This window comes from Ciona intestinalis, chromosome 2 (genome assembly GCF_000224145.3).
Source record: "Ciona intestinalis chromosome 2, KH, whole genome shotgun sequence".
In the NCBI taxonomy this organism is placed as follows: Eukaryota; Metazoa; Chordata; class Ascidiacea; order Phlebobranchia; family Cionidae; genus Ciona; species Ciona intestinalis.
The window spans coordinates 5,107,009-5,122,966 of NC_020167.2; the positions used below are offsets into that span (position 1 = coordinate 5,107,009).

Below are 15,958 nucleotides of genomic sequence, written 5' to 3' on the forward strand. Positions count from 1 at the left end.
TTTCCCGACACCATGTCGAGTATTCTTATTACAGAGAATAAAATGAACACTATACAGTCTGAAACGTTTTGTCTTCATTGTGCACTTTCATGAGGAACATTTTGCATAAAAACAAGACCAAAACGGGTTCTTGTCGCTGCATTTAATTCAAGTTTGCGAACGTATTTTATGTTAATAAAAGTTAGCAGACATTGGTGTGGTTAGGAAACCTATGTAGAATGATTTGGAAGTATTTATAAAGAAAATTTTGTTAACTCATTATTGTCCAACGTGTTGAAGTATAGTTGCCGTTAAGTTTCTTGCCGATGGGCACACATACGCCTCCGATGGTAGCTACCACGATTCTTATACCAGTTAACCCTGGGTTAGATATACAGACTCACTAACCACTGCACCACGGCGACAGACTCAGTAGGAATATTGTGACCCGTTAAGTGCGTAGTGGCACCAGAAGAACACGTACAACTTCCACGTTCCGTCGCAGATTGTTACGGCTTAAGCGTCTTCGGGCAATTTCATCGTCTTAAGTCGGTAAATAATCTATCATATATATACTCATCACAAATTATCTTTTTAGAAAGATTAATTCTGCACGTACAGCCACACGCTGGACAGTTGCAGGTTCAACGAAAGGACATAGTATTCAAAAACCTCCACTATTTTACTAATCTTCTTAAAGTCGTCATTTTCGTGTAGTGTGGCCTTTACTTTTAACCAACTTACGTCAAAGCATATCTATATATATAAATCACATCCAAATACACTCAGATTAATGTGTAAATCACAGATGTCTTTCTCCCTTGTTTGATTCATTCACAATCCATTTTGTAAAGCATGATTGATAGTTTTTAGACGAAATATAACAGCGTTTGCCTGGTTACCTTTACAGTATAAGAGCAATGTCTGCTGTGTAAGTTTACGAAGCAAGCGACTTATGCACTGCTGTACTGTATTAACGTAAACAAAACAGCTCATTCGTACATGCACGGCAAAATAAATAAAGTAGCTCCTCGGAAATTCTGGTACACGTTGACGAGTTTTATTTGAGGATGATTTTGTAAGATAACGTTTAGACACCCACGAAATAAATACGTTAGCTCATTCTGAACTATATAGCGCAGAACGCATAATCTCATAAACAACATGAATCTTTACAAGTAAAAGCTTGGTCTTTGTTTAAACGACCATCACAGAACAATGTTCGGTTAATAAATATTTACCTTTGCTTTTCCGCACACTACACCTGGTACGCAAGGTTATATTGCATTTGATATCACGTCTATTATGCCCTGACGTGCCACATGCAGTGTAGCGGCCTGCTTTTGTCATCTCGAAATTCGCCCTCAGCGACCGTTACCCATTTGGATATAACCCATAGCAGGCCCACTTCGCTCAGTGATGGTCCTCGGACTCGGCATTCACGTGAAAAGATGCTGTGAGTATTCTGTCATGATATTCGTATTCATAACCGCTCCCGCCCGGGTCTGTATTCGATTCGCGAAATAACTCCGATGCCACTTTTACAATATCATGAAAAATGCTCTTTCGATCTGCTGCATTTCCTGACTGAGAACGTGCTCTTTCCCGCTCAAGAATAGACCGATACCTATGCCTTAGGTCGTCTAACAACGTAGATCGAACTGCGGTTGTAGCATTTTGCCGCATCGTGGTGCTCATAGCGGTCGTAGTGATGAGCTCAGTACTGGTAGTTGCAGGGGGGTCATTAAAGGTCGGCTGTCGATGCAAGAAACTTGTTTTAATTAACCGAAGCTAATCTTGTTTCAATAAACAACACATAATAAACAAACAACATTTTTTGTACGTGAAATATTTGAATAAATTCGTTTGCCGTGAAAAGCAAAATAAACAAAGAATGAATGTAACTTTTATCCTCGCGTGACCGGAGAAACGACAGACGTTATAACACGGGTTTTCTGTTTCCCACACCTCGTGCCAACTTAATACGAGTTACCAGGAATGTACTTTTGTGGATTATTGTTACTTGTTTTTTTTTTATATATTTTATGGCTGACACTTTAGACAGCTCATTAATTTCGACAACCACAAGTAATTGCCGTTATATATATATATAGGGGTGGGGAACATCGGACACCTTTACATTGTATTTTCTCATCACATTTGGTAGTAAACAAGGAACATTCGAAGAAATAGAAAACTTTATTTTCACGACTCCCATAAACCATTGTTAATTGTTTAAAACACAGCAATCAACAATGGTTTATTGGAGGTCGGGCTATTTGGATATTATGCGCTAAAGGTGTCCCGTATAATGTATAGGGTATATAGCATTGTATTTGTTTAAATCTGTAGCATTTCAACTTACCGGGTGCGGAGGTCTGGGATAACGAGAGTAAGGATTACGGTGACGGTTCCTGTATCCACGTCTGCGACTCTGATGTCTTCTTCCAGGTTCCCCACAAAACCTATTATAGATTTTAACGTATTTATCAGATACGGGTAAATTGTAACTTAACATTATATTTGTAATAAAAAAAACATTATTTTCAAAAACGAGTTGTTCGTTTTCTTGAAAGTTTTTACTTTATTTAAAACTTTAAGCTGGAGTAATGATTTGTAGATTTGTAAAAAAGATTTTTTTAAACATGTGTTTTATTGGAAGACCGTATAGCAGGCTGAGGTAAGATGGCCCATATTTTCATTCCCTTTTGTGGTTTTATTTAATAATTAAAAAGAGTAATTATAAAATAATATAGGTGTATTCACTTGACCCTAAAATACCGTTATTAATTGTTAAAAAATATAAGAAAATATAAGATACTGTGCCAACGTTATCCGACTTATACCATACACTTAATTGACGAACATTTTTAACGCGCTTGTTATAAAAGTGATCTTGTAATAATTTACCTTTCCATTTGTTTCATAGTGCAGCCGCGTTCACAACATAACACTGTAATGTCAGCTTCGGGTCGTTTTCTCAAATGCGAGCCTCTTCGTGCATGCATATAGCCTGCAAGAAAATGGTGGTTAGTCTAAATGCAACGGCGTCTATACGGGAACTCTAAGCACTTACTTCCGCGGCCAGGCCCGTTAATTCCTCGAGAGCCGCAGATGAAACGCAGGGCATCAACAAGTCGAGATCCACAGAGGTACTCCGCCTCACAATGGGAAGACACATATAGAAGAACAAATGCATACGTTATCACTGATACCGTGATCCGTCGACGGCAGCAGTGACGAAGCGACGGAACTATATAAGATGGTTCATTCTTCTCAAGTAGCTCCTCGTTAAATAGAACGTCTCGCTGAAAATTATTTGTCTTCCGAAGACAGGAATTTCCCTTTGCGTCATACATAGGTAAACTGCTAATGCGCTGTGTCCTATAAAAGACCCGTCTTCACTTTACAACTAATGTAATTCGACCTTACGCCAGTGCCTAAAGGTCGCTAATAGTGAACCTAAATTAAAAAGACGACATGTTAACTCCTTTTCTTTGTTTCTGGAATACAACGAAGTAGTGATCCGCGACCCCTCTTCACCAATGCGCGGTTTTCTACGCAACATAATCTTCCTCAACCCCCGAGGCTAACAACGGCTCATTCTTTTTCGTGCAATTAAGCACCATTTTGTATACGCTAACGCACTTTTCTTGCAAGAATTTTAGGCATTCAACGCCCACACTTCCACCGGAAAGAAAAAATACAATCTTGCGTATTCACTTCAATGGCCCAAGATGCGGATTCAAACAACATATTTTATGCACTTATCACCGGCGGATTCGCTTTGAAAAAATCGTCAAGCTCTCTCCGCCTAAGAAACGTTTTTAACATCTCTGTCTTGCTTATTTTGTCTTATATATATGTGAGTAAAAGCTCCGTCTGCATATACAACACAGGGCCGGATATTCCAGCACTCATGGATAAGATTGCATTGCAATAGCACGACTATAATCTGAAGTTGGGGTAATGCCAAGCCTGCGTTGCTGCAGATTCTTTCGTAACAGCTAGCGCGTCGTTTGACCAAAGGCGTGCACACATTTATACCTTATGCCATACCATAAGACTTACGGTAACGGAATTGGCAACGTAGCCTGGCTAAACCGGTTTTTATCACGTCGGATATGCGTTTCCGGGGCTTTGTATAACTGAGTGTTATCTCAGTTCAGTTTTGCTCTCGTTAGTTTTGAGCAAAATATTGGCGAGATCTTGTCTCCCTTCGAACCCAGGAAACCCTTATATAAAGGCCGCAAAAACTCCGCTTCATTACCGGGGGTGTTTACTATTTCCACAAACAAAACCGTCATTTTAGCTTGCAGCAGCCGACTAAATTCGTTAGTGGCGAAATTTTACAGTTCACTATCACTTCTGCACTAACACCTGTTGCACTAAACAACGGTGTCTCCGCCCGATGTTATATGCTGCGTACCGGCGACCAATTAATGGATTTCTTGAAACGTAACGCCGGCAATCTATTTTAAACCGCGCATTAAATAATTAGCTCTGATTAATATTCAAGAGGTCGAGCACTAGGTCGACAAATTGCTCGAATTGGATAAACACGATCCGTTGATTCGAACCAAACAGGAAACGGCCTTATACGTTAAATCATTTCTACAAACTGTCTTATCACCTTCGATGTCGCAATCTCATTTCAATTGCTGCAAAAATAGAAGCATAAAAATAGGTTAGCTTCATATAGAACTTCTAAGTGCAAAGTTAGTCACGCAAACGTGATCGTGATGGAACATCCAATGCACGATTTTGGAAAGACCCGCCACGTGGCTTGCACCCTTACACTTTGTTAAACTTCCAAAGATAGAGCTAAACACCGTATTTGTGGGCATTGAAAATGCGCACGAGTTCTATATCAAGCGTTCCTGAGCTACACATATGCAGTTTAACGAAATAACGGCGCGCTGTGATATAGAGCCAGCTTTGGGAGAAAGATTTCTAACATAAACAACTTCGCATAATCCTGCTTAATCTCACCCCAGTAATCGCCGTAGCGCATGTGTCGGCTATACCCGACACCTTTTTACAAGCAACTGAACGAGTCAACGATTCCATCCACATTCTTAGACACCTGTAACTTCACGCACTCTCTTGCGAGTAGTTTGACGCTTACGAAAAACAGAGACAGATAATATAGCATATTTTTTCGGCGAAAAACTCTAGCGCTCTCATTATTTCGACCGTCACGCTACCGCACTATCGCCCCCAACAAACCATCTCTTCTAAGGCTCTTTAATAAAAAAGAAAATTTTGAGGTGAAAGCATATTTTTACACCTTCCCGGCGTATAAGGTGTATAGGTTAACTGATGACGAAGCGCTGACATTTCGCTTTATTGGTCCACATACAAGTTACGTTACAGGGTGTGGTTGTTATTGATTTTCATCTTACTGTCCGTGGCAATGTTATGCGGTAAACTAGGATTAAAATGCCTCAGACAAAAGTTTCTTCTGTAATCAAATTTGAAACATTGCAATGCGATTATGCAACGACGGGCATACAAAGTGCAAATGTGCATATATTAAGGCGTGTCTGCCAATAATCCTTCTCCTTTGATTGCCTGCTTCACCACGTAACTTTCTATTTGTTTATTGTAAGTCATATGGCAGCATTCAGACACATATATGGCTCCAGTAATCCTAGTTCTGCGTTTCACCTCGAATATACGATCGACCCGCAATGACTGACGTTTATCTCTTCAAATACTTCGACGTACAGGATTATAATTATGAACTTTTCACTTTCTTTGCCATAAGATTACCTATAGGTCTGATTGAGTGGTGGCAATCGGACGCCCTAATAGTGTAAAGAAATTGCCTTCATCACCGCAAACCACATGCTGGGTAGAAGAAGGTAAAAATATATATCGTGGGTTTGTTAATTTACAAAATTCGATCAAAACAATAAGCAATGCTGCTCCACAGTATTTGCAAGACAAGGACTAATTAAGAAGATAGCTAGAATATAAGCTATATAATCTTGTTTTGTATTTGAAGCCACAGACCATGCATAGACAGCAGCATCACGCAACCTTAAAGAGCAATGAATCAGAGGTTGTATAATGAATCACACTTAGCATTTACAAAATGCTTCATTGGTTGCCTGTGCAAAAACAGTCTTCATGAATAAGCTGTTTCATTGCACAGTTTCTTATGTTATGTTCCATTTTCAAATAGCGTGGAAATGATATTTTAAACGCATAAAGTATCCTGCAATTATCGCTGGATGATTAGATATAGAAATTCGCGGAATCCTTTCTGACGACACAGTCACAATTATGAGTAAACACCGGATCACCGACCGAGACAGGAGCGTTATTGAATATGTATATAGCGAAAACAGCTCAAATTTCTTATCTAAGATAGTCTCCGATTTGGTAAAGATTGCCAGTCGTGGCGGCCACTAAAACGGCGGATAAAGATCACTAGCTTCATGCGGCCAGCGGTCGTCTGACGCAAGCCGCATACCAGCAGGTCTACTTAATTATCATATTCGATCTAATAAGCGGCGGTGCTGTTTTATGGTTGATTACATACGTATAGTCATGATCGGAGCCACTTGAATAGATTGCCGCGCAAAACAAATCTCAGTTCCACGCGAAAACAATCGAGATTGACCTGTTATGTCGCATACTTCGCCCGTATACCGCAGTGTGATACGGGGCTGTAGTATTATATTACAGAGCTGTACACTATAACATGTGAACGAAACGTGACACGACCGATGCACCACACCACAAATCTCCGTTTTTAAGGTACCTTCCAATCCGTTTAACTTTATACAAACTCAGTGGAGGTAATGAAAAAGAGGGATCGATTTTAACACGGAATTCGACCGATTTCTGCGTACCAGGTTTTGTTTATGAGACGAAATTTTAAAGCATGATTAAAGAAGCAGGTAAAAGTCGAATCTGTTGCCATGTAATCCTACCACTTTAACAAGACTAGTACAAGATTATTAACACACAAACAATCTTAAAAATAAGACCCGACTATGCAAGAACGCATAAGGAGACGAACTCAAAGATATTTCGCTATTTCCGAGAAGGCCATCATCTGCGGAAACAAAAACATCTTGTTTTGAAGCTACAGAAATATAGCCTATAGATACATACCAAGATGGAGAAAGATGGGACACCATTTCATTCTTTTTTCTCGTTCCATTTAGTATTATAAAAAAAACATTCAAAGTATTATAAAAACGTATCCTCACGACTACCATAGACAGTTGTTAATTGTGTTTAGTACTTGGATATTATGTGGTAAAGGTGTCCCGTCTTCCCCACCCTACTATATACTTAAAATTTAAGGAACTTATTTGAGCTTTGTATTTTTATGATTGTGCAAACTTAAACTTTTTAATCAACTTGTATCCTACGTTACGTTAAATGAATAAATGTATACAGCTTCTATATCCTTACGTTGCGAGGCAATGACGTATCTCCCATCCCCGTTCAGTCTCATTAACCTTGTGCCCACTTACGAGTTAGCTCATACATGAAACGTGAGGGCGATTATTTTTTGAGACATTCTTTATATTTTTTTAGCTAACAATTCAATCCATAAACTATGGGTGGATTAAAACTTGAATAAATGTAACTTGATTTATCCTCGCGTGGCGGGAAAATGACTTGCGTTATAACAGTGATGTCTTGTTTTACACACTCGTGCCTATATATATACTTACGAGTTAACCGCGTATATGAACTTTGTGCGTAATTGTTTTTCTGTATGGCTGCCAGTTTAGACAATCCATTAGTGAGCACTGGCTTGGAACAATTGGAGTTACTTGTCTCGCCTTCCCAAAGTTGTCTCGCCTAAACCCGAATAACCTCTGAGTTAGAGGCAGGTGCGCTAACCACTATACCACGACATGTACGTGTTTATAATTACATAACGGTTAAAACGAATAGATGTAATTGGCAAAACACCAGCGTGACAAAGTTTGTATCCTGGCAGAACCGCATTGCCTTTGCTAAATAACTGACCGCAATTGGCTGTTGTAATCAAAGCAATGAAAAACGTTGTATATCTGGTTATAATAAGAAAAATAACCAATGAAATAAGGCTTTAGATATACAGGCAACATACCTTACTTTCCATTTATTCTTAAGACAATGCTAGCGAAGAATATATAGTAGGGCAGGGGAAGATGGGACACCTTTAGCCCATAATTTTCAATGATTTTGATCGTCTTTTAAACAATTAACAACAGTCCTCAGGATATGCTTTGTGAACCTAAATTGCATTTTTATGTAAGTCTTCAAGATATCGTTTTATAACTCTTTGAATGCTCTTTGTTTACTACTGAATGGGACAAGAATAAAGTTTAAAGGTGTCCCAGCCTCCCCTACCCTAATGTATTATTTCAGAGTGAAGAGGAGGGATTCCAAATAAAACAAGAGTCGTTAAAACACACCATAGATAAAAGTAAAAAGATTAAAACCGATTTCTTTGAATATAAAGTAGCCTATATGGAAAGGAGGGTCAGTTAAAAATGAGGTTGGCTGTTGGGACAGATATCTATGGTGTTGTGTCGACAGATTTTCTTCACGCGTCACTGAACAACATTGCTGCACATTTTGTTTCAGCGAAGTTCATAATCGTCTGTTTTGTAATCGTGTAGTGGAAACTTTTAGGAAATGTCGTTGACAATCAACAAAAATATATGCAGTTTATTGCAAAAATGCAGTGTTGGTCACCGTTCATTGAATAGAACTGGGTAAGATACTTTTTTATAAGCTGTAACATTGATGTAAACATTTGTTTTTGGGATCCGCATGTGTTTTATTATTGCACCTTCTGATGTTTGGTACTGGTTTTACAAATCCCATATATCTGAATTGCTGAATAAACTGAATTGCATGTACGTTTTGATCATTTTTTAATTAATTTGATTAAGGTCATGGTGGTCAAATGTGGAAATGGGACCTCCAGATCCAATTCTCGGAGTAACAGAAGCTTTCAAGCGAGATACCAATCCTAAAAAGATGAACTTGGGGGTGGGTGCTTATCGCGATGACCAGGGAAAACCTTATGTTTTGCCAACTGTGAAGAAGGTAGGTGCCATATTGTATAGGTTAGGACAGGTTGGATAAAAAGAAAACTTTTTATTCTGGTATATGGACGTACGGTTTAGGCCCACTTCTCAATATCTTGTTTCAAAATGTTTTTCTTGGTGGTATAGCTTAGCTGAAATAGTAAAGTCAAATTTTCATTTTAGGCAGAACTTGCCATCCAAGGTTTGGATAAAGAATATCTCGGCATCACTGGCTTGCCTGCATTTACCAATGCTGCTGCTGAACTTGCATTTGGAGCTGGTAACACTGTTCTTACAGACAAGAGGGTATGTTAACCTGGGTAACTTCCTGTTTGGTTAAAGTGTTTTTAATAATTGCAGTTATGCTGCTACGTTTATTTACATCCGTTTTTTAATTTTTTAAAAAAAATTACCTTGAAATTCCTTTGAAGGGTATTCGTATATATGTACATATACTTCTTAAATAAATGGTGAATACTTTGCCATGTAAAATAAAGAAGTCTACACTTGATTGCAGAATGTGACAGTGCAAGGTATTTCAGGAACTGGTTCTCTTCGTATAGGAGCTAACTTTCTTGTAAGTGAATTCAGCATTTGTGAAATAAGTGTATGAATTGTATCTTATAAATTAGTAGTGTGACAATGATTTTAACTAAAAGTAGTATTGTTAATTGAAACTATGGATAAGTGGCCAAGTTATTCCAATTTCCAACCACTAAAATTTCGTGTATAATACTTAATGCTGCTACCATTGTGGGCGTATGTTTTCTTAGGCTGAATGCTTGGTTACTTAAATGTCTGTGTTATAACATCGGTCGTTGCCTGTGGAATAGAGAATATATCAATGCAATTTACCCATTCTTTGCTGAGTATATTTATATATATATATATATATATATTTCTTAATTTTTATTATTTATATTTTAAACAGAACAAGTTTTTTACTTCAAACAAAGCAATCTGGCTCCCAACCCCTTCCTGGGGTAACCATGTTCCTATTTTTAAGTAAGCTATTAATTCTGTTAAGCTTATAAAACTTTCCAAGTGCAAAATACTACCCTTGTTGTTTTGATAAACAGTAGGGACTATTCATAATAAATATATTTTATAATTTTCCCATGAAAATGAGACATTTACATTGAATTTATAAAAAAGTTATTTACATTGAATTTATACATTTATTTTTGTTAATAAGTTTAATAATCACTAACCAGTAACGCTTTTCTGTATAAAATATTATTGTTTTTAGTTTACATTGAATCCATACATTTATTTCATTTTCCCTTTTTCATCTGAAATACAAATATATATATATATAATATTGTGCAATATGACATTGTCAAATTTCTGCACCTTTTTAAGTATGTAATATTATTTCTTTAAACACCTCCTTTTAACAAGTGATTGTATTGCGCAGACACGCAGGGTTAGATGTGGAATGGTATCGTTATTACAAGCCTTCAACCTGTGGTTTTGATGCTGAAGGTGCTATGGAGGATTTGAATGTAAGACAACACACTTAATGACCATGTCAATTATGACTGATTATATCATAGGGTAGGGGAAGACAGGAGACTGTTAGCACCTAATCTTAAACTATCTTGATTGCATTTTAAACAATTAAGAACGGTCTGGGGGTTGTGAAAATATGGTTTTATAATTCTTTAGTTGTTCTTTGTTTACCAGGATGAGAAAATAGAATGATAAGGTATCCCATCTTCCCCCACCCCACTATATGTCCATTATCTTTAGAATTCACTTTGTTTTGTAGAAAATTCCGGAAAACTCCATCGTTCTCTTCCATGCTTGTGCCCACAACCCTACAGGTGTTGATCCAAAGGTCTGTTGAAACAGTTTTTGTTATACTTCTTGTAGAATTTTTATTAAAAATTTGTATTACCAGTTATTCAAAAAATGTTTTATAAAAAAAAATCAAAATTGTTCTAAATAAATGTTTTATAATTTTTTTGTAAAATTGCTGTAAATGTAAAAAATTGTTATAAAAATTTGTTCGAACATTGTAAACATTTTACACACCCAATTGTGTTTTATAAGGTTGCAAATTTAATTTAGAGTTTGTTTAAACTTGATGTCTAAAAGCCTAAAATGTAAAATTTAGATAAAAGAAATATCATATAAATATCTTATTCTTACTTAATTTGTAATGCTTCTGTTTTGGTATCTACATATTTTGTTACTTTTAGCCCGAAAATTGGAAAGAAATGTCATCCATCTGCAAGAAGCGTAACTTGCTTCCATTCTTTGATATGGCTTACCAGGGTTTCGCAAGTGGTGATATTAACAAAGATGCTTCTGCTATGCGACTCTTTGTTGCTGAAGGCCACAATGTGATACTCGCACAATCTTTTGCCAAAAACATGGGACTGTATGGTAATCAATTTTTTATGTGTTTTCATTACAATTACATAATTATTAATGCCATAATTAGCAGTGTCAAGAATTGTTTATATAGTGGAAACTGTTTCACTAAAATAAGGAAACTGTTTCATAGAAATCTAGGAAGACTTTTTTTCAACAGTATACATTTTATTTCAAAAACATTCATTCTTACCGAAGGCAATATTATTTAACATTTGAACCTTAATGTAACTTTCAATTTTGCAATACTCATTTGCTCATAAAAATTTTTTTTTAAAAGTTTAAAGGCATAACTTTAGTCCTCAGGGGTACTGGATTGTCATATGTTTTAGAACCCTGCTTTTACACCAAAAACAGCTTTACCCTGTTTCGTCAGGTGTCTACTTTCTACAAGCAGTTTTAAAGTGGACTGTATTTGACACATTAATCAATGAAGTTTCCAATGTTTGACAACTATGAGTGTAACTGGATTTTACTAATCTCAGCCCAAATACTCTTAAATAAAAACCTATTTACATTACCACAGGTGAGCGTGCTGGTGCATTCACAGTTGTCTGTGCGGATCAAGAAGAGGCGGCAAGAGTTGAGAGTCAGATCAAGATCCTCATCCGACCGATGTACTCAAATCCTCCATGTAATGGAGCGCGTATTGCATCCACTGTGCTCACTACTCCTGAACTTCGTGAACAATGGTAGGGGTGTTAAAAGCCAAGTTTTGTGTAATACGGAAATTTGATTGTGTCTGCAAATTTCATTTAAAGAGTGACATGGTATATGGTGTAATACCTATAAGAGTGATAGTTTTTGTGGAAGTGGTCATAAATGTGATCATGTAAAATATCACTACTTTAAAAGCTGTTTTTCACGCAACGCTTGTGGGCCTATGTATCTTTGGGCAAGCACTTAGGCAATTTCTCTAACCCAGTGGTCACAAATGAGTTGTCTAAATAATCGGCAATACATACAAAAATGCAATCACCGTCAAAGTTCCATCTGTGATAATCCGTAAGCTGGCACAAGGTGTATGAATCAGAACACCCGTGTTATTACAACTGTCGCATTCAGCCCACGCGGGTTTAATGCAAGTTACATTTATTCATTTATTGGTAGGTTAGTGGAGGTAAAAGGGATGGCAGATCGCATCATCTCAATGAGGCAGCAACTTGTTGATAATCTGAAAAAGGAAGGATCTACAAGGGATTGGTCTCACATTACTGATCAGATCGGGATGTTTTGCTACACTGGCCTCAATCCAGATCAGGTAAGATTTCTTTTTTGATTTACAGCCACGCTTTAATGTGATACTTTTACGTAACCACGATTTACTTGAATCGTTATCATTAGTAGCGTGTTATTTTACAACTGTTGTTTTGTTGCTAATTCTTTTCTCCTTGTTTTTTTAATAAATCTGATCTGTTTTACTGTATTCAATAAGATAAAAAAATTGTCTTTGTTTTCGTGGAAAAAATGTTTTTATTTACTTGTGTTCACAAGTTCATGCATTGGTTATTTACAATTTTAGGTTGGTGACTTGACAAAGAATCATTCTGTTTATCTTACCAAAGATGGAAGAATTTCTGTAGCTGGTGTTGCATCTGGTAATGTGGGTTACCTGGCCCATGCAATTCACCAAGTTACCAAGTAAAGTGGAGATCTGTACGTCAACCATAAAAACTTCATCTGTGCTAAAGTTCTAATTGCTATGCTTGCTTGTACAACGGTTAAACTTTGTGGTTCTGTAATTCTGGTGTCTGCAATGCATGCTTTTTTAAGTTCCAAGGCATTTATTTGTAATATAACATCATCGTGTTGTAAACTTTGCGCTGTTTTTATAGAATTATAATTATGGACTTGTTAAGACTTTAATAAAACGAACACGCTGTTTTCACAAAGTTAGGCACGATTTTAGTTACCAAAAAGAAAGATACTTGATTTGATTTCTTAAAAACGATAAAATTGTTTTATATTTCACTAGTGCTGTAGTTTAGAGAGCATAGTAGTATTTATGTTTGCAGTAGAAACACGTACGTAAGTTATTAAAGTTGAAAGTATGAGAAAATGTCTATGAATGTCTAGTCTGCTCCAATGGCTTCGCGTGTTTACTTTGAAGAAACGGAACTTCTGTTGCTTTGGTAATAAATGAAGAAGTATCTCGTATTTGAATGTTCTGTGACTAGTTTTAAGAAGTAAAAACAAGTTTTCATCGATTTTCTGGCTTACGTCTTTGTACTGCAGCACATGGCATCGGAAAATAAAATCTGTTGCTGACACATTTGTTAGTTGTACGCGAACGATCTGGCACAAATCATCTTGCATAAGACTTGTACCTCGATCAAATTAAAATCTTTCATTTGTCTATACCGAAAATGAGGCGGAATGTTTGGTAACTTATTTGAGGATGGTAGTAATATGGCTTGTAGAAATGCTAAATCCGTTCTTTCAATAAATGGGAAACCTATTGAACAACCACCAGAGGAAAGGTAAATTGCATTTAAATCTAAAACAATTGAAAGTTTTATGTTTTTTAAACATTGATTGCGGTTGAGTTAAAATTATGATTTATTGAGGTAAAAGCCTCAAACCATAGTATAGCCTTTCCAATGTATAATATGGCCTATTTTACACTCTTGGTGGTATGGCCTATTTTATACTATACATAATATAAATAGCGAAGGCTTATTACTTTCCATTCCTATATACAATACATATACAAATGCTAAAACTCAGTGAAAGATTCACAAAACAGCATTAAATTTCAGGGGGGAACAAAGTCTGATTGGAATTCAAAACCAGGGAGCTACATGCTACCTCAACTCACTGATTCAGACGCTGTTCCTTACCCCAGAATTTCGTGAGCAGCTGTTTGATATTGGCTGTGAGGAATTGGGAAAATCTGGACCTAATAAGAAAGATGGAAAGGTAGGTAATGGTTGGTTTACTGTGGCATAATGGTGTGAAAAAAGCTGTATTTTAAAACACAGTTTTTAGGTTTTCTGTAAAACGGTTGCCATTAAACTTGTCTAAATTATTTTCATCCTAGTTTTTGTCTCCACTGTATTTGTGCCATTAAATGGCGGTATAACCAAATGCTCTCCCTGTGGTAATGAATAAAGAGGTTAAGAGGGATAAATATATAATGGTCAAGTTCAATAGAAACCTTGAAAACATATAACAAACACACATGATGGCTTGTAAGCAGGCACAAGAACACAATAAGACAACATACACAGACGTTGTGTTAAAAATTCTCAAGTTGCATCATTCTGTAGGGTTAAACCAGTTTATATTTCTTTATTCAATAACAACAATGATGTTTTTAGGTGCGTAAGATTCCACTTCAGCTTCAACTTTTGTTTGCTCGGTTACTTTTAATAAATCAGTCAAGTTGCAAAACAGAAGACTTGACCGACAGGTATGACTATAGTCAAAATTGTGACATTTAGCCTTGTAGTTGTGTAGCTATGTTTGAGGGGTCTCTAAAATACTCGAAAACACAAATAAGTGCAAACAGCATTGACAAGCGTTACTGATCATAAAAATTGTTTTTGTGGCAATGCAAATTTCAGCATCTAGATGTGGCCTCTTTTTTCTTTCTAGTTGAAAAAACATAGTACATTCACATTTAACAAGCTCAAGCTGTTGGTGCTTATCCTAACTTTTCAGGTATCGTGTCCGCGCATGTTTTAGAGACACAGCCATGTTTGTTGTAGGATTATGGTGCTGTTTGCCTTAGAATTTTTAATCAGAAATTTTTAATCAGAAATGGGTAATAGCATGTTTGTTTACGATAGCGATTAGTGATAAATGATGATGTTCTTTATGGTTGCTGTCTTGTTGACTTGTTGTGTTGGTAAAATTTAAAATCTTGCATATATACAAACATTAAGAATATTTCACACAGCTCATTAACAAAATAATTTAAAAACCTTTTTATTATAGTTCTCATTAGTTGATGCTGTGTACAAAAATGATTATTTTAGTTATAAATATATAAAGTTTCATTGAATGCTTTTGGTAGTTTCGGATGGAGAAACAGTGAAGAGATGCAGCAACATGATGTGCAAGAATTAAGTCGTATTCTATTTGATGCCATTGAAAATTCTTTGGTTGGAACATCTGGTGATAAATTAATTCACAATCTTTATAAGTGCGTACATGAATTTTAAGACAGATTTTCTTTAAATATTGTTACCCAAGTTTCCTATAATGTCACCCCTGTTTTAAAAGCTGATAGTCACCCGGTCACCCCTAATGTTATGCCTATAGTGACAACATCAAGACAATAGGTTAGACACATGCTGTGAAACAACTTTTTGGTTGTAATGTTGACTCATTAATGCAGTACTTGCATGTCTACATACCAAGTGTATATTTAAAAATTGATCTTTTCCTCCAAAATTTTAAAATTGGCTTTTTCTGCGTTATTTTTAAAACTGAACTTTTTCTCCATAATTTATTTAAAAAGGGCCTTTTTCTCTATAAATTTTAAAAAATGACTAATTTTCTATAAACTCTAAAAATGAATTTTTCATANGAGGGGTATCGTC

At 36.3% G+C, this 15,958-nt stretch overlaps 3 protein-coding genes across 3 annotated transcripts in view; 2 read left to right on the plus strand and 1 right to left on the minus strand.

Moving 5' to 3' along the window:
• Window positions 1–983: 983 nt before the first annotated feature.
• On the minus strand, window positions 984–3,442 carry ins-l1 (insulin-like 1). The gene is made up of 4 exons (NM_001129732.1): window positions 3,056–3,442; window positions 2,890–2,992; window positions 2,345–2,444; window positions 984–1,734 (listed from the first exon to the last, which is right to left on the minus strand). Exons 1-4 carry the CDS (start codon window positions 3,336–3,338, stop codon window positions 1,393–1,395), a joined length of 828 nt encoding a protein of 275 aa, NP_001123204.1. The 5' UTR covers window positions 3,339–3,442; the 3' UTR covers window positions 984–1,392.
• Window positions 3,443–8,551: 5,109 nt separating this feature from the next.
• Window positions 8,552–13,303, plus strand: LOC100179315 (aspartate aminotransferase, mitochondrial). The gene is made up of 11 exons (XM_002126065.4): window positions 8,552–8,714; window positions 8,895–9,051; window positions 9,216–9,338; window positions 9,550–9,609; window positions 9,964–10,037; window positions 10,450–10,537; window positions 10,804–10,872; window positions 11,237–11,423; window positions 11,938–12,103; window positions 12,522–12,672; window positions 12,934–13,303. Exons 1-11 carry the CDS (start codon window positions 8,635–8,637, stop codon window positions 13,054–13,056), a joined length of 1,278 nt encoding a protein of 425 aa, XP_002126101.1. The 5' UTR covers window positions 8,552–8,634; the 3' UTR covers window positions 13,057–13,303.
• A 122-nt stretch (window positions 13,304–13,425) lies between these two features.
• Window positions 13,426–15,958, plus strand: part of LOC100179363 (ubiquitin carboxyl-terminal hydrolase 40) — a gene marked incomplete in the record, with an annotated part of 15,491 nt that continues 12,958 nt past the window's right edge. Inside the window, 4 exon segments of the mRNA XM_009859371.3 lie at window positions 13,426–13,891; window positions 14,171–14,330; window positions 14,732–14,823; window positions 15,430–15,558. Of these exon segments, the coding sequence (XP_009857673.1) occupies window positions 13,788–13,891; window positions 14,171–14,330; window positions 14,732–14,823; window positions 15,430–15,558 (485 nt within the window).